The 20,548-nt window shown below is 56.0% G+C and overlaps 7 protein-coding genes across 7 annotated transcripts; all 7 read right to left on the bottom strand.

Annotated features, from left to right (window-relative positions):
- Window positions 1-385: 385 nt before the first annotated feature.
- Window positions 386-2,215, bottom strand: JKF63_05932 (uncharacterized protein; the record flags this gene model as incomplete). The annotated part of the gene is made up of 1 exon (XM_067901885.1): window positions 386-2,215. The coding sequence occupies one exon, from the start codon at window positions 2,213-2,215 to the stop codon at window positions 386-388; it is 1,830 nt and encodes a 609-aa protein (XP_067757591.1).
- Window positions 2,216-3,780: 1,565 nt separating this feature from the next.
- On the bottom strand, window positions 3,781-4,902 carry JKF63_05931 (uncharacterized protein; the record flags this gene model as incomplete). The annotated part of the gene is made up of 1 exon (XM_067901884.1): window positions 3,781-4,902. One exon carries the CDS (start codon window positions 4,900-4,902, stop codon window positions 3,781-3,783), a length of 1,122 nt encoding a protein of 373 aa, XP_067757590.1.
- Window positions 4,903-6,582: 1,680 nt separating this feature from the next.
- JKF63_05930 (uncharacterized protein) lies at window positions 6,583-9,054 on the bottom strand (the record flags this gene model as incomplete). The annotated part of the gene is made up of 1 exon (XM_067901883.1): window positions 6,583-9,054. The coding sequence occupies one exon, from the start codon at window positions 9,052-9,054 to the stop codon at window positions 6,583-6,585; it is 2,472 nt and encodes an 823-aa protein (XP_067757589.1).
- A 2,650-nt stretch (window positions 9,055-11,704) lies between these two features.
- On the bottom strand, window positions 11,705-13,495 carry JKF63_05929 (uncharacterized protein; the record flags this gene model as incomplete). The annotated part of the gene is made up of 1 exon (XM_067901882.1): window positions 11,705-13,495. One exon carries the CDS (start codon window positions 13,493-13,495, stop codon window positions 11,705-11,707), a length of 1,791 nt encoding a protein of 596 aa, XP_067757588.1.
- A 1,133-nt stretch (window positions 13,496-14,628) lies between these two features.
- Window positions 14,629-16,278, bottom strand: JKF63_05928 (uncharacterized protein; the record flags this gene model as incomplete). Its single annotated transcript, XM_067901881.1, has 1 exon — window positions 14,629-16,278. The coding sequence occupies one exon, from the start codon at window positions 16,276-16,278 to the stop codon at window positions 14,629-14,631; it is 1,650 nt and encodes a 549-aa protein (XP_067757587.1).
- A 1,245-nt stretch (window positions 16,279-17,523) lies between these two features.
- On the bottom strand, window positions 17,524-18,225 carry JKF63_05927 (uncharacterized protein; the record flags this gene model as incomplete). The annotated part of the gene is made up of 1 exon (XM_067901880.1): window positions 17,524-18,225. The coding sequence occupies one exon, from the start codon at window positions 18,223-18,225 to the stop codon at window positions 17,524-17,526; it is 702 nt and encodes a 233-aa protein (XP_067757586.1).
- A 1,176-nt stretch (window positions 18,226-19,401) lies between these two features.
- On the bottom strand, window positions 19,402-19,836 carry JKF63_05926 (uncharacterized protein; the record flags this gene model as incomplete). The annotated part of the gene is made up of 1 exon (XM_067901879.1): window positions 19,402-19,836. The coding sequence occupies one exon, from the start codon at window positions 19,834-19,836 to the stop codon at window positions 19,402-19,404; it is 435 nt and encodes a 144-aa protein (XP_067757585.1).
- Between the last annotated feature and the right edge of the window lie 712 nt (window positions 19,837-20,548).

The following is a 20,548-nucleotide window of genomic DNA, read 5'->3' as shown; positions in this document are numbered from 1 at the left end:
GAATGCATGGGCTGGCCAAGACAAGTCGTGCACTTTTGCCCCCTTCCCCTCTCCGTCGCCTTATCGATTGGATCTGTATCTTCGTATTGGGCAAGGCACCGACGTGAGCAACAACGACGGGGGAAAAAAAAGGAGGTGGCGGTCACGACGAGAGCATGCCGCACCTTTTTTTCGGCCAAGCCACCTCTCGCGCCTTCACTCAATCTCTGCTGTCTTGGTGAACCATCCCCTCATTCACACTTTTCTTGGTTTTGTCTTGTTTCCCTGCTCCAAACAGTGATGCGAAACATCCAACCACGTGCTCGTAGTAGTAGTATGAGCCGATGATGCCCTTGTGCCGATACAAGACCGCACCCATCGCCACACACACACACACACTCGTTGCTCATTGGGCGCGGTAAACACTGGTGAAAGGCATGGGCTTCTCACTCATCGAATCACGCACAATGGACGACCACCACTGCTCCCCGCCATCCACAACATCCGCGGGCAGCGGGACTCGAAACGACAGGCCCGAGGTATTTGACGTGTCACACGGCGCGTTATCGCACATACCCTCCAACCTGTCGGTGGTGCCGCCGCCGCCGTTCGTGGCGCCGGTTGCCGAGGCAGTACCACGGGTGGCAGAGCCAATATTGCCACTGGCGCCGGCACCGGCGCGACGGCGATGACCCGCAGAAGGGCGGGAGCTGGCAGGCTGTGAGGAAGGTCTCAGCTTTGTGCGTACAAAGCGAAGAAAAAAAAACTTTACGAGCATGGGCAACATAAAACAATCCCGGATGCGGTACTGTGTAAGTGTGGAGCGAAAGGCGGCATCGAACATAGGGTCCGAGAGGAGCCACAGCGTACCGCTCAGGTATGGCTGTGGATGAGGTGACTCTACGGTGGCAGGCTCGTACTCGAGGGACAGGCGCACTCTCACGTGCGCGGCGAACACGCGCACATCACTGAGCGACACGTATACCTGTAGATACCGCCCACGCGCGATCGGGATGTCGGCGTTGAGGGACACACTGAAGTTGCCACTGTATTCCAGCTCCACCTCGGCTTCCAGGACGGAGAGCGAGCGCGTCGTGTCCGTGGCGTGCCTCGCAGCCAAAGAATGTGTTGCACCTCCTCCTATGCCGAGAACAGCTGAGGACGGCCCTGCTGCCGATGCGCTCGTATCGGCAACAGGGGCGTGAGTACTACCTCTGTCACCAGTCAGGCGAGCAGAGTGTGTCATGGCGGCCGCCATGCCGCGCTCATGCCCAGCTCTCTCTGCCACTGCCGTGGGGCCAGGGTCGTTGTCGCGGCTTCGGTATCGGAGAGTAGGTGACTTCAACGTGTTTATCGAGGAGCGGCCTGTTGCAACGAAGCCTTCTCCGCTGACGTCGCTTTGTCGCTCTGGCCCCGTCGTGGAGGAGGTGGGGAGGTGCATGGAATTCGAGTACGAGAAAGAGCCCCCCAAAACGGGGGATCGTTTCTGTGGCGGTTGTGACTGCGGCCTTGATCCGCTCGGACTACCGGGAGGCGCTCCTGCAACGGCACGCTGCTTCGCTGCCGCAACAACGCCACCCGCACCCAGGCTTTCCATCGAGGCCATATTTTCAAGGCCTCCAGGCGAGGATGATGCGGGCGCGGCAGAGGATGAAGCCGACGCACCCGTGGCGCTCGCCGCACTGCTGCCGCCCCCACTCCCGTGAGATAGACACACCGCTTTAATTGCGGGGGGTTTGCCGCCCCAGTCTTTGATGCGAAAGTCAACAAATGAAGCGAGACCTTTGTCTTCGAGCAACGCGCTGATGTGCTCCTCCAGCTGCGCCTTGAGGGCATTGAGAAATGGCAGATCCGACACCACCTCTGCGCTGCTCACGCTGTCAACATCGTCGGTGCGCGTCGTGCCACCGCCATCCACACACGCAAAAGGTCTCGTTGTGGCATTCGTTGCCACCGAAACACTGGGCACCTGTCCTGGTGGATAGGACCTGACGCTGTCACTGCATCGTGCCTCAGCTGCCTCTGCAGCCTCCTCTGCCTGCTGCTCAGCCAGCGCAGCGTGAAGCATGTCAAGACACGCATTCACCAAGCGTTGCAGCCAGAGTGTACCCTCAGCATTGCGTCGCGGGATGTGCGTGCGACGGGTCGGTATGTGCCGAATGCGCCGTTGCTTGATGGTCAGGAGGCCGATAAACCCAGCAACAAAAAACAGCACATGAACAAGTGTGGCAAGCATCTCGGGGACTGCTCTATGAAGGTTGCTGTGTCGTCAAGACCAGCGTAAACTAAATCGCTCTCCAGCGAGGGTGGCCCCCGGGGGCAAAAAGGTGATGATGCAACGCAACTGCACACGTGTGCGTGTGTGTGTGTGGGGGAGTGTACGCGCTGCACAAGTTTCATGCAAAGGACCGGGAAGGGAGGGAAACAGTAGATGGCGGGGGAAAAGGAGGAGCGGGGAGCCACTCCACAAGACGGCCACGAAGAGAAGTTGCAAAAAGCCATGACCAGCCCAAGGTGAACTCGTTATGGTGAGATGGGCAACACATCACCACTCGACGATTTGGATTAAAAAAACTTCGTGAACATCAGTGTTTTTCAAGGCGGGAGGAGAGAGGCGGGGGGGGGGGGGGGGGGAGGGGGGGCCATTTGCCGTCTGGATAAACACAGGGGTGGCTTAGGGCGCATGTCGAACGGACCATCCGGAGATGCCGGCCAGCCTCGGAGCAGGGCCCTCTGGAAGATCCGGCACTTTGCCTGCGTACCATGTTTGTCGCTCTGTCGCCTTCACTGGGCGTGTGCGAAAAAAAAAAAAGTCGGCAGAATTCTCCCGCATTGGAGTCTAGTGAGACTCAAGACGATATTTGGACTGCCCTCGCCACGTTTAGCGGCATCTGTCACCTCAACCGTCAACCCGCTCGGATGCACGCACACACACACACACCTCACTCTCTCATATCCCGCACACGTGTACACATGCGAGTGCGGACTGGTGTGGACCTTCTCTTGTCGTCCTCGATCGTTGGATTGATCTCTCGCCCCCGACGTGCGGATGGGATGAAAGAAAGCCAATTCTGCCTAACAGCACGTGCGCACCGTTCGTGCAACTTCACATGTTGGCGCCTATTGCGATACGACGATCTTGTCGGGGGGGAGGGTGGTAGGGGTGGAGGGGATGGTCATGCAGCCGCCTCCAATGAGTCCGCCTTTATGCCCTGCTGCATCATGTGTTTCGACTTGGGGAGGGGAGTGGAGTGGGGGGGGGGGGGGGAGGAGGGGTGATGTGCTAAACCACATCCACACAGAACCCCCCCCTCCTTGGCGCGCATACACACACACACACAGGCACGTGCATGCAGGCCAATGGAAAGACCAAGAAGAGTCGAGGTGTATGGTGATCGGTCAAACCTCCATACCACAGCCATCCGTATATCAAAATCGCTCCGCCTCAAAGAGTGCACAGTACAGAGGTATTCCTGTTACCATCACATGGCCCCCCCCGCTAAAACGCTCTGCCGGTAGGAGGGGGATTATCCCGTGCTGTCGAGATCAAGCGTTGCTGGTGATGTAGCTATAGTAAAGAGGAGTGTGCGTACGCCCCGCACAACGTTCCGCCCTGCATCTTCCCTAGTGCCACCACAGCTTAGCCATCGCTGTCGTCCTCTTCGTCGTCGAGGTCCTCAACAATGGTGCCTCCAGTAGGCCGACCAGTGCTCTGCTCTGAGGCCGCGCCCGCTACTGAACATACCCGTGTCCTCGGTGGCGCTCGCGCGTTAGGAGCCCCGCGCGTCGCAGGGGTGGCGCTCAGGCTGCGGGCTGTACTCGCCCGCTTTTGACCTCGGCAGGGTCGTTCGTCGCGCTTTCCATCTCTTTGCCGAGGGACTCCAAGACGACCTCCGGTGCTGTCACACCTCTGAGCAGGTGATCGGCCATGCCAGCGCCAACTGGCAGACTTCTCGTCCGCGACGCCGGTATCGCGGCGGCGGGCGGGGCACACGGAGGGCTCAGCTTGTCTAGCATGTCCTCACCACTATTCACATCCATCTCGCGCTTCGTGAGCTCGCGGAAGAGATTGTTCTTGTGCCAAACGCCGTAGATAAACTCTTTGGTGTCTGGAACATACAGCCTTCCACGCCCCTGGCGATTGTCATGACGCCAGTTGCCGACAAACAGCTGTCCATCCACGAGAGCTTCGCGGCCTTTCCCGTGCCTCTGGCCTGCTTTCCACCACCCTGTGTAGCGGTCGCCCCGAAGGGTTGTGTATATGCCGTAGCCCTCTGGCTGGTCCTCGACGTACATGCCATCGTAAAAGTGTCCTTGCGCAGAAAGATGTGCACCGCGGCCAAAGCGCTTGCCGTTACGCCAGTTGCCGCGGTACACGTCGCCGTTGCTGTAGTGCTTCTCGCCGAAGCCATGGGGAGTGCCGTCATGCCACTCGCCAATGTAGACGCTGCCATTGTTGTAGTGGAGGCACCCATGGCCATCGCGCAGCCTCGTCAACGGATCCACCTGGCCGACGTAGCGCCCAAAGCTAAAGATGAGCTCTGTCGAGTGGAGGTCAGCAGCCTCATAGCTGGAGTCGCCACCACAGCATGAAGAGCTAGAAGACGACGCACATGTCGCAGATGGTGGGCACTTGCCCTGCTCTCTACCGCGAGCGGTTTTGGACAAGCCTGCATGGTTGCACCCGACGTTGAGGCCAACCCTCTCGTGTTGCGAGTATGCATAGTCAAGCTCTGCGGAGACGAGCTTGCCCACAAACACCTGTTCGCCCAGTTTCATTGCGGCGGACGGCGAAGTGGTCATCAGCTTGGACTTTACCTCACCCAGAGAAGCCTTGACATCCCTAGCCGCGGCCGAGGATGGCGATGTCTTTGGTACGGTGTGCGCAGCCTGGGTCGCCGTGGAGGACGCGAGTGTAGCCATGCTTGAGGAGGGATCCTGCACGAATGCAAGTGGATTTGCAGCTCTGATGGTCACACGGCCTCCATGTGTGACTTTTTCTTTTTGGAGCATCCTCCCTCCGGACTATGTAAGCGAAGAAGCGCGCGGGAGGGGGGGGGAGGGCGGGTGAACTGCTAAGAGTGAATGGAATAGATCGTAGATATGAGAAGCGGCAGTTTCTTGGAGATGGGGGTGAGGATGGGTGAGGATGGGAAAAAACAAAAGGAGAGAGCACGGGTGTAAAGCGGGGAAGCACATGAGAAAAGATGCCAAGAACTGTCTTGCAGCCTCCCCCCCCCTCCCCTCACCTTTTTTTTTTCGCCCTCCCCCCGTTGAACAGACATCTTGAGAACACATGAAGCGGAATGGCGGGCAGACGGCCGGCCGGGTGGCCAAATAAGCGAACTAAAAGGCACGAACTCCACTTTTGCACCCATGCTTAAGAGATTCTAAAATATATATTTTTTATCTCTCTTTCTTTATTCCTCCCCCCCCCCCTCCTCCCTCTCACACACACACACGCACCAACTGCACTGTGCCGCACGCGTGCGCCAGTGCGCGACACAGCGTGTCGGTACGGCGACACCCTTTGAAATAACCTCATCAACGTAGAAAGAAGCCCTGACGATGGAGCGCTCGTACACGGACACGCACGCACCCATTTACAGGCGTGGGCGCGCGGTTTGGGGTAGAGAGTGACAAAGCCGTCATGGGGGGATGTCATGTGGCGGTGCGGGGGAGGTGGAACGAAAGGCCCACATTTCGAGGAGGGGAGGGGGGGGAGGGAGGGACACACATGTAGACGTATACATACATTTATACATCACCTGTATACTATAGATAAATGCAGAAACTCGAGGCCTTGAGAAGAGGGGGTGACCCACCAGTAGGGTGTCCAGGTAAAGTGTCTAGCAATGTAGGGAAGGTGGAGCGTCCCGTGACGGTGTACGTAGTGTTGTCGCAGAAAAATGGTGGGCATACGGTCAACGCGACACGGCCGTATTTCACCCTGTCTCCCCACTGCCTACCGGCGTGAGAAAAAAACAGAATCCCATCCGACCAGGGGGAGGGGGGGGGGGAGGGGGGGACCGAGATGACGGTGGTGGCTGCGCTGTGAGGCGACCGTCGAGGCAAAGGGCGGAGAACGATTGGTGCAAAAGAGGGCTGGTTCAGAAGGGCTGGATTCGTGTCCACAACTCCAACGTGCGCCTGCCGCTTGCATCAGACCACACAGCAATGTGTATGGGGCAAGACTGCGGTGTAATGCCTCGCTGAGCTCGTGCTGTGGGGCTTCATGGAAACGCTAGACTATACGCAGACACATATTTATATGCATGCATGCATACATCGAAGTGTGCAGCGGCCCAACTCAGGAAATCAAATCCTGAGCGTGCGTATGGCAGACAAGAGGCGGGCTTGTGTAGCGATGAACAGAGCGAAAGAGAAACTAGCGAGTGCACGGGCAATGCGAAGTCGTGTGGTGTCGTATCGCATCCACGACGGAGGTCACTCGCATGCCCGTTATTGCCACCGACGGCACCCCTCCCCCCCCCTGCTTAAGCTCAGAATGGCTGTCAAATATGTCCTCCAGAGCCCCATCGTTAAATCCTTCGCCACCATCTTTTCGCGAGTACCTTCGAGGCAGTGTTGGGTAGGATTGAGTCATGCATCCGTAAAGACAGCAGTGTTGTTGCGCCTAAGCCCACCAAGGGCCGTGTCCTTGGGTTCGCACTCGACATACGGCGATGAAAGCTGCGTCTGCGCGCCTTCCTGCCACACTGTGTCCCCCTTTCTCTGTTCCTCCTCACTACGATCGACACCGGCTTCGTTTTCCTTGTGTGTGTCGCTCTCTACAGGTGATTCAAGACAGACATCGCCTTTTGTGATCGCAGCGACTTGCACCGGCGAAGCATACTCGAGTGAGATAGGCGATGCCCCTGTGGCGATAGCGGGGCCTACACCCGTGCCAGCGCCCTGACTCACAAACGGGGAAAGAGAAAAGAATGAGGTCGTAGGCTGAAAAGGCTGTGCTGTACCGGCCGTTCGGTTTCGAGGCGACACACTCGCCCCCCGCAGTGCTACGGGATGACCTGCTGTACTTGCAGACGTATTCATCATGAGCACAGTGCCCATCCGTGATAGCATCGGGCCGCCCAGTTTATCAGACGCATTGGAGGTTCTCGAAACCCCCGCCACAACTGGCGAGCTTGGCTGCTGAACGCGCACGGTGCTGTCGTCGTCGTCGTCGTCGTCGCCACTGCTGCTGTCACAAACACCGCCCCCATCTGCCCCGTGTGGATGCCTACCAATCCCTACCGGCAACGAAGTGGTCGCAGCAGTCGGTGAGGCGAGGAGAGGCGATACCCTTTTGGGGGCAACTGCCGTGATTTCAACGACGCCAAGGCCAGAGGCGGTACCAGCACAACTCCAGAAAGAGCCTTGAAGCATTCGGTCTGGGGGTGGAGTCCCCCATGCGTTGTCTGTCTCACTGTCAGTGCCCTCGCTTGACTCGCTCTGGGGAGAGGCAGAGAAAGCGACGCCGTCGCTCACCTCAACCTCACTGTCGACACACCAAGAAGACCCGTCTTGGCGTCCGGCGACGACGCCCAGTGCCCCAGGCGGATCCTCTGACAGAGACTCCCCTCGCAGGCTCTTGCGACTCATCAGAGGCATCCGTGACGACCTCAGGGGAGTTGTTGAGGTGCCGCGGTGTTCACTCTCACCGCCGCCAGAGAGCCTCTCCGTGCCGGAGCGAGCAGCAGCAGCGGCAGTGGGCGTTGGGGTGCGCACCCCTCCCTTTCCACCCCTCATTTGCGCCGCCCACTTCGCCGCCTCATCATCATCGCAGCGCATCATCGCCGCCTCCCACAACTCCAACGTTCGGGTGTACTTGCTGTAGAGCCTGAAAACTAGTGCGCACACGAGAAGTAGGATCAAGGCAGTGCTGGCAAGCATCAGTTCCACCTGCAGTCGCCATACATTGTCAGTAGCAAGGGACTCTAGCATGGAGCCCTCCACTGGAAGGCTGAAGGTCTTGAACTGGATCAGCTGAGCGCACACCCAACATCCAGCGCGTACCACACTGCTCAGTGTATAAAACATGTTGAGGAGGAGCAGACGCGAATTGAGCAGAGCGTTCAGCGTCGATGCATTCACCAACGATGCAGCAGTGGTGTGTGCGGTAGCGCTAGTCTTGTTCCGCATCATCAATGATGTGCTGTCATTCACGGGGGCGCCTGCACTTGGTTCCATTAGCCATCCGCCCGTAAATATGTTGTCAAGGCCGTTACCCAGTTTGGTACACTGCCTCAACCACGAAGTCGCCCACGCCAGCGCTTGGTGTTGGAAAAAGCTTAGCGTGGCCGCCACAACGAACGCAGTCCATCTATCCATCTCCGCTCCTGATGGAAGGTCTTCAAGCAGTTGGTGGCACTCGGATGAAAAAATGTCACTTGTAAAGCTACTAGCCAGATAAGGCATCTTCGCAAACCGCTGCGTCGTAATGTGTGGGCCGGCTGGCGAGCTGGGCTCCATCATCGCGTGATGCAGGTCCTTCATCCCCGCTACACTATCAGCAGGTGAACATACACAGCGCGCCTCCAGGAGAGAAAAGACCTGCTGCAGTGCACCGGTGGTGACTATGCCTGTATTGGACGCGCTCGACAGAGATGCAGAAAGAGGCGGCGAGGAGACGGCAGGAGATGCCGCGGCTGGAGCTGTTTTTGTGGCCAGGTGGTGGGCGGTAGAACACGTCGCCTCGGGTGGCTTCACGAGAAGAGAGACACCGGTTGCCGTCTCCGGGGGATCAACATCTGTGATTTGAATAACGAGGGGCGGGTTGTATTGCCGCATGCAGTTCACGAGACGCCACCGCCTGCGTCGCACGGCGGCGCTGGGGGCGGAAATCCACGAGTTCGACTGCAGGCGCAAGACTGCGGCATCCGAGTAGATGTACGCTTCAAGGCCCTGCCATCTCGTGGATTTCAGATCCCGTCGCACCGACGTGGTTCTCTCCAGAGCACCACCACCACTCCTGCGCTGCCGCTGAAGTGCCGCCTCATCAACCTCAGAAGGGAAGTAGTCATTTCCCACGAGCTGGACAGCTTGACGGTCATCACCAGCAACAGCGTCCATTGCACCAAGCTAAAGTGTACACAAACACACACACACACACACGCGCGCGCGCAGTCAAACTGTTATGGGATGCCAAGGCGAATCCGCCTCCGTCAGACGAGATGGCGAGCCGATGGAGTTAAAAAAAAGGAGTCGAGGAAAACAGTAATAAGCCAAGAAAATTGGTGTATATATGTACCACCGGGACGCTCCACGGGTCAAAAAAGACCAGAGGCTTGGCTGCAGCTGCTGCTGCCACTGCTACTGCTACTACTGCCACTGCTGGTGTCGGTGGTAGGTAGTATCGAAGGGGGATAAAGGAGGATGGCGTCTTTTTTTTTTGGAACGTGTCTGTGTTTGTTCCAAACACAGGCCCTCCCACCCCCTCTCTTGTCCGTCGCTGGGCGGACTCGACAAGATTGAAAAAGAAATACACAAGTGAGACACGCACGCAGGCACCCAAGGGGATGGGGCGTGCCGTGTGTTAAGTCAAAGAAAAAAACACGTTGGCCTATTTTTTGTTGTTGTAAAGAAAGAGGAGCGAGGGAGGGGGGGGAGAGAGGGGAGAGAGAGAGTGTGTGTGTGTGTGTGTGTATTCAGTCGAGAGTGTGGGCAAAGGGGGAAAAAGGCACGATCACACCCTGGGCGCGGCACCATCGCCACAACGGGTATGGCCCACCTCGCCATCGCTGAAAGCAGGCAAACTATCAAAACCTGAGCTGCCACCCTCGAGAGCGGTGAAGATTGTCCTTGTCAAATCACATTGCACTTGCCACGTGCTTTGAATTCACACAGAAGTGATTTATCATATTTTCGACTGTTTGTTTGTTAAGGGGGAGGAGGGGGGGAATTATGTACGTTCGCTCCGCCCTCCCCCCTTCCCCCCTCCGCCCTCCCCTCCCCTCCCCCATTTTCATTTGACCGGGCGAGGGGGGGAGGGGAGGGGAGGGGAGGGCGGAGGGGGGGGAGGGGGGCATCACTCTCACCTAAAGGGAAACAGCACGCGAACCTTCTTGCTGTGTCACATGGAGCAATGTCATTCCTTTTTTTTTTGGAGGGAGTAGCAAAAAAAAAAAGGAAGACTTTGGGGTAGAGAAGAGGGAGGCCACACACACACACACACACACACACCTGCAGAGAAAAGGGGGGGAAGAAGGAGAAGAGGCGCCAAGGGAACGGAAGGATGTCAAGATAGCGTAACGAGCCAACAAATATTATATGGGAAACAATAGAATCAGTCCGAACCCCCCCCCATTTGGCTTTACGATCGAATTCACCTTCCCCACGCCCTCCTCATCGATTAGTACTGCGGCTTTGCCGCAGCTCAATTTTTTTTTTATAGAACGACTGAGGATGGGGACTTGTCCCCCGCCCCCCCACCACCACCACCGGTGCCACTCACAGTGCACACATGTGCTCCATCTCTGAGACGATGTCGAGCAGAACGTCTTCTATGTTTTTTTTCACTTTTATTTGTATGCTCATGGTTATCAGTGCTTGACAATTTTTTTTTATGTTCTGGCGAGGTCGTCTATTTGTGACGTAAAAGGAGGGAGAAAAAAAGAGGCCGAGGGAAGGAAGGGAAGGGCCTCGCCCTCTGCTGTCAAATATTTTTCGACTTCGCTCCGTCCCCCTCTCCACAAATCCCATCTTGCCCACTCTTGCGGGACAATGACGCACACATCGACTCTGCGCCAAGAAGAAAAAGGAAAAACACAAGTCCAACGAAGCGGCCACGGTCACTCTCTCCAGTGCGCAAAAAAAAAGACTCAACGGTGAAGAAACAAAGCACATAGGGGAAACATCAATAAAATTTGAAACCGTGTCTAAGGGGGAGGAGGGGGGGGTAGTGCCCCCCACTCCTTCCCCCCCGCCCCTACACACACACTCGACGTCGCTGGTTTCGTGCCATTCTCCTCTGCGATATAGACATACTTCGGCGAAGTACAACCATAAGTCTTCCTACATTAGGGGGTTTCACAGCTGGCCAATCTTTTCCTGCACCTTCTCGATTTGTGTGTGTGTGTGTGTCCGGTTGGGCTTATGGCACTCACGGAAGACGGGACGGAGGCGAAACATAAAAAGGTAAAAATCGCATCCTCCAATGGCATTTAACGACAACAACCAAAGCCACACAAATGTCGACACGGCATATCGATGGCAAGCACAACCGTCACGGCCAAAAGTCCGACACACACACACACAAAAAAAAAGTCGAGCGCGAGAAGATCTGTACGAATGCTGAGATGTGTATGAGTGGGGATCGTGTGTGTCCTTCTCGTGTATCGTTCTTGTTTTAGTGTGGCTCCTTCAAATGGGGGGGGGGAAGGGCGTACGCCCCCAGGCACGTTGGCGTATTGCATCGCACCGCTCAAGCTTCGCAGAGCATCGACGACCGTACAGGGAAGCAAAGACATCACCGCAGACGGGGTTTCATCGAACATACACCCTAGAAGCACTCCCCCTACTTCTCGTCGCCAGCCCAAGCTGCGAAGGTATCGCTGTACCTCGCCGCTCCTTTGGTAACACTACGCGAGGAGACCGCCAAACCCCCGCGGACGGCGCCCCCACCACCACCACCCCCCCCCAAAAAAAGAATTCAACAGGAATGCCATCCCCGGCCTTTTGCTCTCTCGTTGGAGTAAAAAAAAAACTTTTTTTATGTGCTTGCTTATTTCGGTTCGGTAAAGGCAGGCAGGCGGCGCACCGCACACTCCGTGGGCCAGTTCACCTCTTTGCCTGCGGCCGCGGCGAAGAAGGCGAGGTACGGCGGTGAGGGGTCCAGCGGAGTGGAGACGAACTCCGGGTGAAACTGAACGGCAAAGAAGAACTTGAGCGACGGGTTCTCAATAGCCTCGACACGCAGGTTTTCGCCAGCGCTGGGGTCGGAGACAGCAGAGATGACGAGGCCCTCCTGACGCAGGTCATTCAAGTACTTGGCGTTTACTTCATAACGGTGGCGGTGGCGCTCCACAACAACCTTGGCACCGGAGTAGATGGTACTCATGCGCGACATCGGTTCCACAATGTGCACGTCACGCGCGCCAAGATGCATGTTTGCCCCCATGCGTTCCCGGTCGGTGTCCATGATGCGCACCATCTGATGCGTGCTGGAGGCGTCGAACTCTTCACTGTTCGCGTCCTTCCAGCCGAGCTTGTTGCGAGCGAACTCGATGAGAGCAACCTGCATGCCAAGGCAGACGCCAAAGTAGGGTATGTTGTGTTCGCGAGCCACTCGCACTGCGCTTACCTTCCCGTCAATGCCACGAATACCAAAACCCCCCGGAACGAATATGCCGTCGCACTTCAACAGCGCCGCCTTTGCCTCCTCGGCGTTCTCACCTTCAAGCTCCTCGCTCTCCATGTAGAAGACTTCAATGTTGATGCCAAGCGCCAGCTGGCAGTGTTCGAAACACTGAAGAACAGAGAAGTACGCGTCCGAGCCGCCTGTCACGTACTTCCCTACGAAGGCGATGCGGACCTTTGGGTTTGCCGGGTTCTGTAGAATCGCAGAAAATTTCTTGAAGGTCTCATAGGTGGGGACATCCATCGGGGGCACACCCGGCTGGAGGCGCAACTTATGCACGAGGCGACTAATTAAGCCCTGGTCGACAAACTCGATGGGTATGTCATACAGACAGTTCACATTGGGGGCGCCGATGATGTCCTTGCACTGGACGCCGCACTGGTTCGAGAGTTTTTCTTTCACGTCCGAAGCGAGTGGCATCTCGCTGCGGCACACAAGGAAGTCAGGATGCAGGCCCATAGAAAGCAGTGTGCGACAGCTGTGCTGCGTGGGCTTTGTCTTCTGCGTCCCGCCGAACACCGGCAGGTAGGTCGTGTGCAAGAGGCAAAAATCCTCAGGCAGGATGGAGTAGCGCAGTCGGCGCAGCGCCTCCAGAAACGGCTGCGACTCCATGTCACCTACCGTGCCACCAAGCTCGATCATGCAGATCTCCGGTCTCTTACATAGCCCCTTCAAGGGGATCTGACAGATCTTGTAGATGTCGTTGACCACCTCGTTCGTGAAGTGCGGAACGAGCTGCACCGTCTTGCCCAGGAAGCCCCCAGCGCGCTCCTTATCCAGTAGCTTCCGGTACACCTTCCCTGTTGTGATATTGTGGTCACGCGACAGTTGCACTGACATCCAGCGCTCGTAGTTGCCGAGATCGAGATCTGCCTCGCCGCCATCCTCGAGCACGTAGACCTCGCCGTGCTCAAATGGACTCATAAGACCCGCATCTATGTTGATGTAAGGGTCAATCTTGACGCTGCACACAGTGTAGCCAGCAGCACGGAGGAGGGCACCGGTGGCACTGGTGGTAATCCCTTTGCCAAGGGAGCTGCACACGCCACCCGTCACCACGACAAACTTAACACGTTTTTCACCGGAGTTCTGCGTCAGCAACGTCGGTGAGGGAAGGTAGTACGCACTACCCGACACAGTCTTTCGCTCCTCCATTTTTGAACACACACACAAACACAAAAATCAATAAATATATATATATATATCCGCTCGTGAGTACACAAGGAGGAGGCAAAGACCAACGAAAAGACAACGAAAAAACGGGGGGAGTGTTGTCAGCCCGTTGTTATGTGTAGTCGGCCACAAGTCCGTTCGCCTGTGTACTTTAGGTGTGTGTGTGTTGCTAATTGTCGATGATGTCCTTCTTTAAACTGTGTCCATGTTAGGTGATGGTGAAGATGGGAGAGAGGAAAGGGTGATGATTGTCTGGCGTACAAGCACACAGGCCTCAGAAAAAAACAAAAATAGGAGGGAGAAGAGCAGCTGAGATCTGCTACAGAGCGGCCCGTCGGGTTCGAGGGAGGAGAAGGGGGCATGAGCGAAAGAGAGCTCACGGAACAACAACGGCAGTACCCGGAAAGAGAAACAAACATATATATGGATATGTACACAAAAAAAAAACAGACATGCGTGCAATATATATATATATGTATTTTGCTTTCTTGAGCGTTGCGATATCCAGCGAACGTCGTCGTCACACACCACACCGCCGAATGCGCACGCGATGTTTTTTTTCCTTTGGTTATTCCCTCTTTCACTTTCGGCTTCTTTTGTCTCGCTTGAACGTGGGAACACACACACAGAGAAAGGGAGCAGGGGGTGGGGGGTGTTGTGACTGGGGGGGTAGAGCGGAGGAGGAAGAGGGCTGGGATTTGAGCCTCCCTCTACCATCGATAGCGCCCCCCCCCTCTCCCCGCTTTTTTTTCCTCCGAGCCATCCCTATACTTGCTGAGAGTGTGTATCCGGGGGGTGCGCTGGTAGGTGGATACAACTCTCGCCTCGCATTTGCTTCTAGCTCAGCAGTCATAGCTCGTCGTTCTGCTGATGGTGCGCTTTCTATCTAACCGAGACACTCTCAATTGTCCCATGCCCCTGTGGCTCCAAGCCGCAACAGCCCTGATTGTCGCACGTTATTCAAGATCACGCACGCATCCTACCGGACTTACCCAAAGTGTGCGTATGTGTGAGGGAGCAGGGGGGAGGGGGGGGGGGGACACCACTCACGCTATCCACACTCTTGCCAGTGCAATCGGAGAAACACACGCTAGGCATACGACTGAGGTGTACTCTCAGTCTGCGTTGAACCAATGTTTGAACAGCGACTTGAGTTCAGCGCAGCTCTCCATCAGCTGTGCGCGGGAAGCCGTCTTTTCAGATATGTCGAACTCCCGTTGCCGCGGGTCCACGCCATCAGGGGCGCGAGACTCCACCAAGACCTCCGCCTCGGATGTTGTCACCGTATGGGCGTGATGCGCTTCGTAGAGCTGCAGTGCCGCCTTCTGCCGCCCTGAGAGTGTATCCCCCTTGGGGATCATCACGAGGACGTGGTAGAAGATTGTGTGCGGGGCTGTCGTCGCCGCTGCTGTGGCCCGACTTGTGGTGCCCCCCAGTACCCCGTACACATCTAGCGGAAGAACCTCGCCACTTCGCACGCACGGCGGCACGTGCACTGTGCCAAACCCGTTCAGTGTCGGCGCCTTGACACGCCCGCCAAGCAGTGCGACTGAGAGTGGCAAGGGTAGCATCGCATGCAATTCGTGACTTCTTTCGGCACTGCGATAAAAACAGTGGTGCTCGCTCACCAATACGGTGACCAATAAATCACCTGCGTGGCCACCACGCACCCCGTCGTGACCGTGACGGTGAAGGCGAAAAAGAGAATTTGTTACGGTACCGGCGGGGACGATCACCGGCACCCGTACAGACTGACGGAGCTGCACACCGCGGCCTTTGCACACACGACACGGGGGTGCAGGCACGATCCCTTCCCCACCACAGTACAGGCAGCGGCGTTCAATATGATAGGTGGCACTTGGCATGTGCGTGGAGCCGCGCCCCAGACATTGCGGGCACTTCCGCGGTGATCGCAGTTGCTGCCGACCTGACGCACGACACGTAGCGCAACGTACGTTTTTATGTAGCTCCACCTCCACCTCACACCCTATGAGACTCTGCTCCAGAGTGATGCGCAAGAGATGTGTGATGTCGTTGCCATTCAGCGCACCCGCTGCGTCTGCTGCATTGTAGGCGGTGGTATTCGATGAGGTAGCGCAACTGGCGCTCTCGCCGACGCCGGTGGCGTTCCGGAAGGCGTCACGCAGTGCCTCCGTTGTTGGCAACTCTCTGGAGCCAGGAGAACTGGCGCCTGAAGCCGAGCTGTGCGGTTTGCCACGAGGCAAGGATCCACCAACACGGCTGCTGATGCTCTCTCTGTCAATGGCGTGGTCCACGTACGTGAACTGCTGGTGCTCTGGATTAAAATTGGCTGCTACCTGGCCACCACTGCACAAGACGTGCAGTCGAGCATCGTTGGAGGCGTAGTAATGACTCGCGTAGTTCGAGTGGAAGTTACGGTCCTGGAGGCGGGTGTACGCATCCTTCAGCTCCGCCAGCCGTTTCTTGTCTGCTGGGTCGTTCAAGGGATCCTTGAGCTCCTCGACGCGTCGGAGCAGTGCCTGCTGTAGCTCAGTGGTGCTGCGGCGCACACGACGCGCCTCCGTGTCCTTGGCAAAGCCGAGCTTGTCAAACAATGATTCCTGTGGCCGGTCGTGCCCACGCTGGATCACTTGGAAGCGGCGACGCTGAACGAAAAGAGTGTGCCCCAACGCCCTTGAACCCGCGTTGCGTAGACATGGTCCCACAAGGGCACTTGTGCCACGACCACCACCCCTGCTGCTGCTGCTGCTACCCCAGCGCCGGATGCCCTTAGAGACGAACATTATTCCTGAAGCCGGTGATTTATATATATATATGTTGATATATATATATATATATGTATACACACACATACACCTCTAGCCCCAGCAAATAAAGGAAAAAGAGAAGGCAAACCGCCAATGTCACACAAACGGAGAGAGACACGCCGGGGGTGGGGTGGAGTGGGGGGAGGGGGGTTAGCAAATGCTGCTGGCGTCGAAACCGTTGCCCCGTGTGCGTTTTTTTTTTGTTTTTTTTTTGGACGGGAGGGGGCGAAGGATGAGAGAGAAATCAAGATCGTTCGGTTGGAGCTAATTCTTCCGCTACTCCTATTATTATTATTACTACTACACCCCCTCCCCTCCCCTCTCTCGACTGTGTGGGTCGGCTTTCTTTTTTTATGTTAATGGCGGAGGACCCAAGACTCCAGTAGCGTGGTTTCTGAGGAGTGACGCCCTCCCTTTTCTCTCAAGTACACTGCCAAGACACACACGCACACGCACGCACACGCGCAAATATGTTGAAGGCAGGAAAAGCAAACAAAAAACAGTGAAGATGAGCAAGGAATGTTGGGTGGGTGGGTGAAAAACGCGAAACCCCAAGTGATGGGGGCATTATTCATAGTAAAGGTATATTGTTTCCTGAGTGGACGATGATGATGGTGATGATCATCTCATCCTCCACTCAGGAGTGTGTGAAGGGCGCGTGGAGAGCCACAACTGCCCTTCTACACCTAAACACACACTCATACACAGGGGAGCAGCGAACATCACCGAAGTGTGCCACTTCATTTTGTGAGCAGTCATTCTTTCCACCACCACCACCACTACCGTCACCCTTTAATCATGCTGCTGCACCTCCCTCCCTTCCTTCCTTCCCGTGATTGACCCTACACAGGAGCAGCGCACATTGTCGACAGCCATTGACTTCTTTGGTTATTCAGGGTATTTTATACCGCTAACACATCTTTGCAGTGTGTGTGTGGGAAAGGAGGGTGGGTGGAGGGGGGGGGTAGAGGGGGGCCATATTTCTCTTCAAATGTGTGTGTTTGTGTGGGAGTGCGCAGTATTCATCGCCGTTACATTAATAAGAAAAAACGAGAACAACAGCGACGTGAACAAATGCAGATGGTCGCTAATCACCATATGAACGTTGGTAGCGGTGTGTGTTGGGCTTGGGGGGGAGCGAGGTGGTGCGGACACAAGAGTATCCCACACGATGGGACCCCGCTTTCACCTTCCTTCCGATCCTCCCCCCCCCTTCCTCCTCTATTCAAGATCGAAGTCATCCTCGTCGACGTCATTCACAGCGCTGAAGTCGATATCCTCACCACCCTCCCCTTCGGCCTCACTGCCAAATAATGTCCAATCGGCGGACTTCAGAGTATTATCCCAGAGCTGTCGGCCCGTGAGTTTCGAAGTAGACACCTTCTTGTCTTTCTTCTCGCGTTCCACCAATGCCTTAGCCTTCTCGGCGTTGTGTTTGGAACTCCACTCTGCAAAGAGCTCCCGTGTGAGGGCTGTGCCGAGCCGGATCGTCGGGTCAACTTGGGCAGCCCCAGCGCGCTTTGCCGCCGCCGCCACCGCGATTGTTTCACCACGGCGCAAGAGGTCCATCTTGTCCTCTTCTTCGACGGTGTGCGCGAGAAACTCCTGGATTTGTTGCAGTACCAGCACAACGCTGTGCATGCCAATGTGCTCCTCGCAGGTGGAGGCGATCTGCTTGGTAATGGCGCCAACCTGGATGCGGCGCGACTTAGCGATACACTCGACCGTGACAGTGCATGGCGCAGACTCCGGGTAGTCCTCAGTTTCATACGTGACGGTCACTTTTAGCTCCGGGGGCTCATCCTCAGTGGCGGTTAAGAAGACGCAGTACGACGGCGGGTCCTCGGAAAGCAGCTCATATGTGTCGTACATGCCCTGGACCATCTCCATCTCCATCACCTGCATGTCGGTCGCGAGTGGCATGGCAGAGATTCGCTCAGATCCGCGAGCGACGCTGCTTGATACTCTCTACTTTTCTTTCCTTGTTAAGAGACGCGCAAATGCCTGCGCGACGTGCCTTGAGTTTTTGATGGTGGGGCCAATGGTCACTCTTTTTTGAAAAAATTATCCAACTGTTTTCTGTTCTTCCAGAGAGAAACGCAGACACACACACACACACACACACACACAGAGAGAGAGAGTGGGCAATGTATACGCGTGCTCACGGCACTAGCGTCAACACAAGCAAAGTGGACGGAGTAGTCAACAACAGTCAACTCTAGGTGGCGAAGCACGCAGATGGAGAAAGGAGGGGGGGGGAGGAGGCCGAACACACGCTTACTCCTCCACAAGTCGCACCCCCAACCAAATCGGACCCCTCTCTCTGTCGTCTCTACAACTTCGGTAGTGTGTCCCCCCTTTTCCGCAGTGCGTGCGGTCAGCACAAAACCCTCTGATGATGGCGAAGATTACGATGATGTTCTTTGAGTGTGTGTGTGTGTGTGTGTGTGTGTGCACAATGAACAAACCTGGGAATAATGAGAGAGCAGGAAGAGGGTAGAGGTGTGAGTATAGTTCATGGCAAACACGTGTCGGCGAGTTGCGGAAAGAGATTCGTGTACGCATCCACGTCCGCGAGAAGAAGCACGTCTACGTGTCACGGTCAGAAGCAGACTATCAGGGCATATGCCTGTTCTGTGGCGGTGGTTTGGCGGCAGCCGCAAATGCCATCGCCACCCCCAATCTCTCTTGACCTTTTTTCCTCCCCTGATCGTCCTTCGTAGTGCGGTGGCAGACGGGTGTCAACATTCTCTCTCTCTCTGCGAGGACAGACACCCCGCCCGCCCGCCCGCCCTACCCCCTCTTCACCGACTTTATACCATATCCCCCAATGTACATGCGGCTACATGTGCACGTCAGCATCCACATGATGTGTATTTTTGTTGTTTGTTTGTTTGTTTGTTGTGCCCTGTGACGATTTCTGGCTTCTGTAAACGAAAACAAGAAGAAAAAGAGAGAAAACTCAACTTCTTCAACTCGTTTGTGGCCGGTGTGGGCGAGAGGAAGGGGGATTGTCGTCTCGGATGCACCACCCACCACAACCACCCCTCACGGCCACCACAGTGTTTTTGTTGTTCGCTGCTGTTATGACTTCACGCCTTACTTCATGCGAGCGCGGCCCGTTAGCCACGCCTCATCCCATTTGCTACGCTCGTCAAGGTAATGCTCAAAGCTGCCCTTGGCGGAGGTTACCTCATACTTCAGTTTGGGGTTGCCGGCAGGGATCCACAGCATCATGTTTGCCTCTTCGTTGCGCGCGTACACCTTCAACCCCCCCTTGATGCTTGTCTCCTCCGTGTGGGCGTCCATGACGGTGCCGATGAGGCGCACCGGTCGCGGATTGTACTCGAAGTTGCACGTAATGGGAGAACCAACAATTTGCTCCTTAGTGTGCTTCCACGGCTTCATGGTGCCTTTTTTGATGGCCTCCATGGCCAACGCACGCTGAATTCTGGCAATCGGCAGACGCGAGAAGAACGCGTTGGCGCGAGACACGAAGAAGTGTCGATTCGTGCGCTCGCGTGTGTAGCCCATGTTGTGGCTAAAGAGAAGGTCGCTATTAGTAGTGGATCCTATGCATATACATATACATATGTATATATATATGTGTGTATATATGTGTGTGTGTGTATATATATATATATATATATATGTGTGTATATATAGGTTTGTGGAGAGTGAGGGCCGCGGGCGGCGGGGGAGGCGATTCCCTGGTGTGACCACTTGGAGCGAAGCCTCACTCGTCTATGGAGTCACGCGGTTACGTTTCCTCTGCAACGGACGCGAGATGAGAAAACGGGGGCGAGAGGTGCACACGCACCGCGTCATACAAATAAAGTGTGTGTGTGTGTGTTTTATGTGAGTGTATTAGGAGAAAGAACGGTGGTAGCGTAGGAATGCATCGAGGTGGGTGGGGATTTCTAAAATATACTCAAGGACATCGAGGGCCACGCAAATCGGTGGTGCATGGTCCACTTCTTTGGGGGGGGGGGGGGGGGAAGGATTGTGCTCACTGTAAGCCGCTTTACACCGGCCTATGGCATCGCACCGTGTGCCGAAACCCATCACACGCACAGTTGCTCTCGCAATAGAGTGGACATTGGCGATCAAGTCCCTCCCTCCTTCACCCCTTCCCCCCCCAGTAGATGTGTTCAAGAAGCCACAAGGGCAGCACGCCCCGTCGGCCCCCCCCCACCCCGTCCCACTTGTACGGTCGTTTCTCGCTCCTGGAGCTTCTACAATTTTC

This window comes from Porcisia hertigi, chromosome 20, assembly GCF_017918235.1.
Source record: "Porcisia hertigi strain C119 chromosome 20, whole genome shotgun sequence".
Lineage (NCBI taxonomy): Eukaryota > Euglenozoa > Kinetoplastea > Trypanosomatida > Trypanosomatidae > Porcisia > Porcisia hertigi.
Note: the sequence above shows the minus strand (reverse complement) of the source record. Positions and strands in the feature narration are given on the sequence as shown.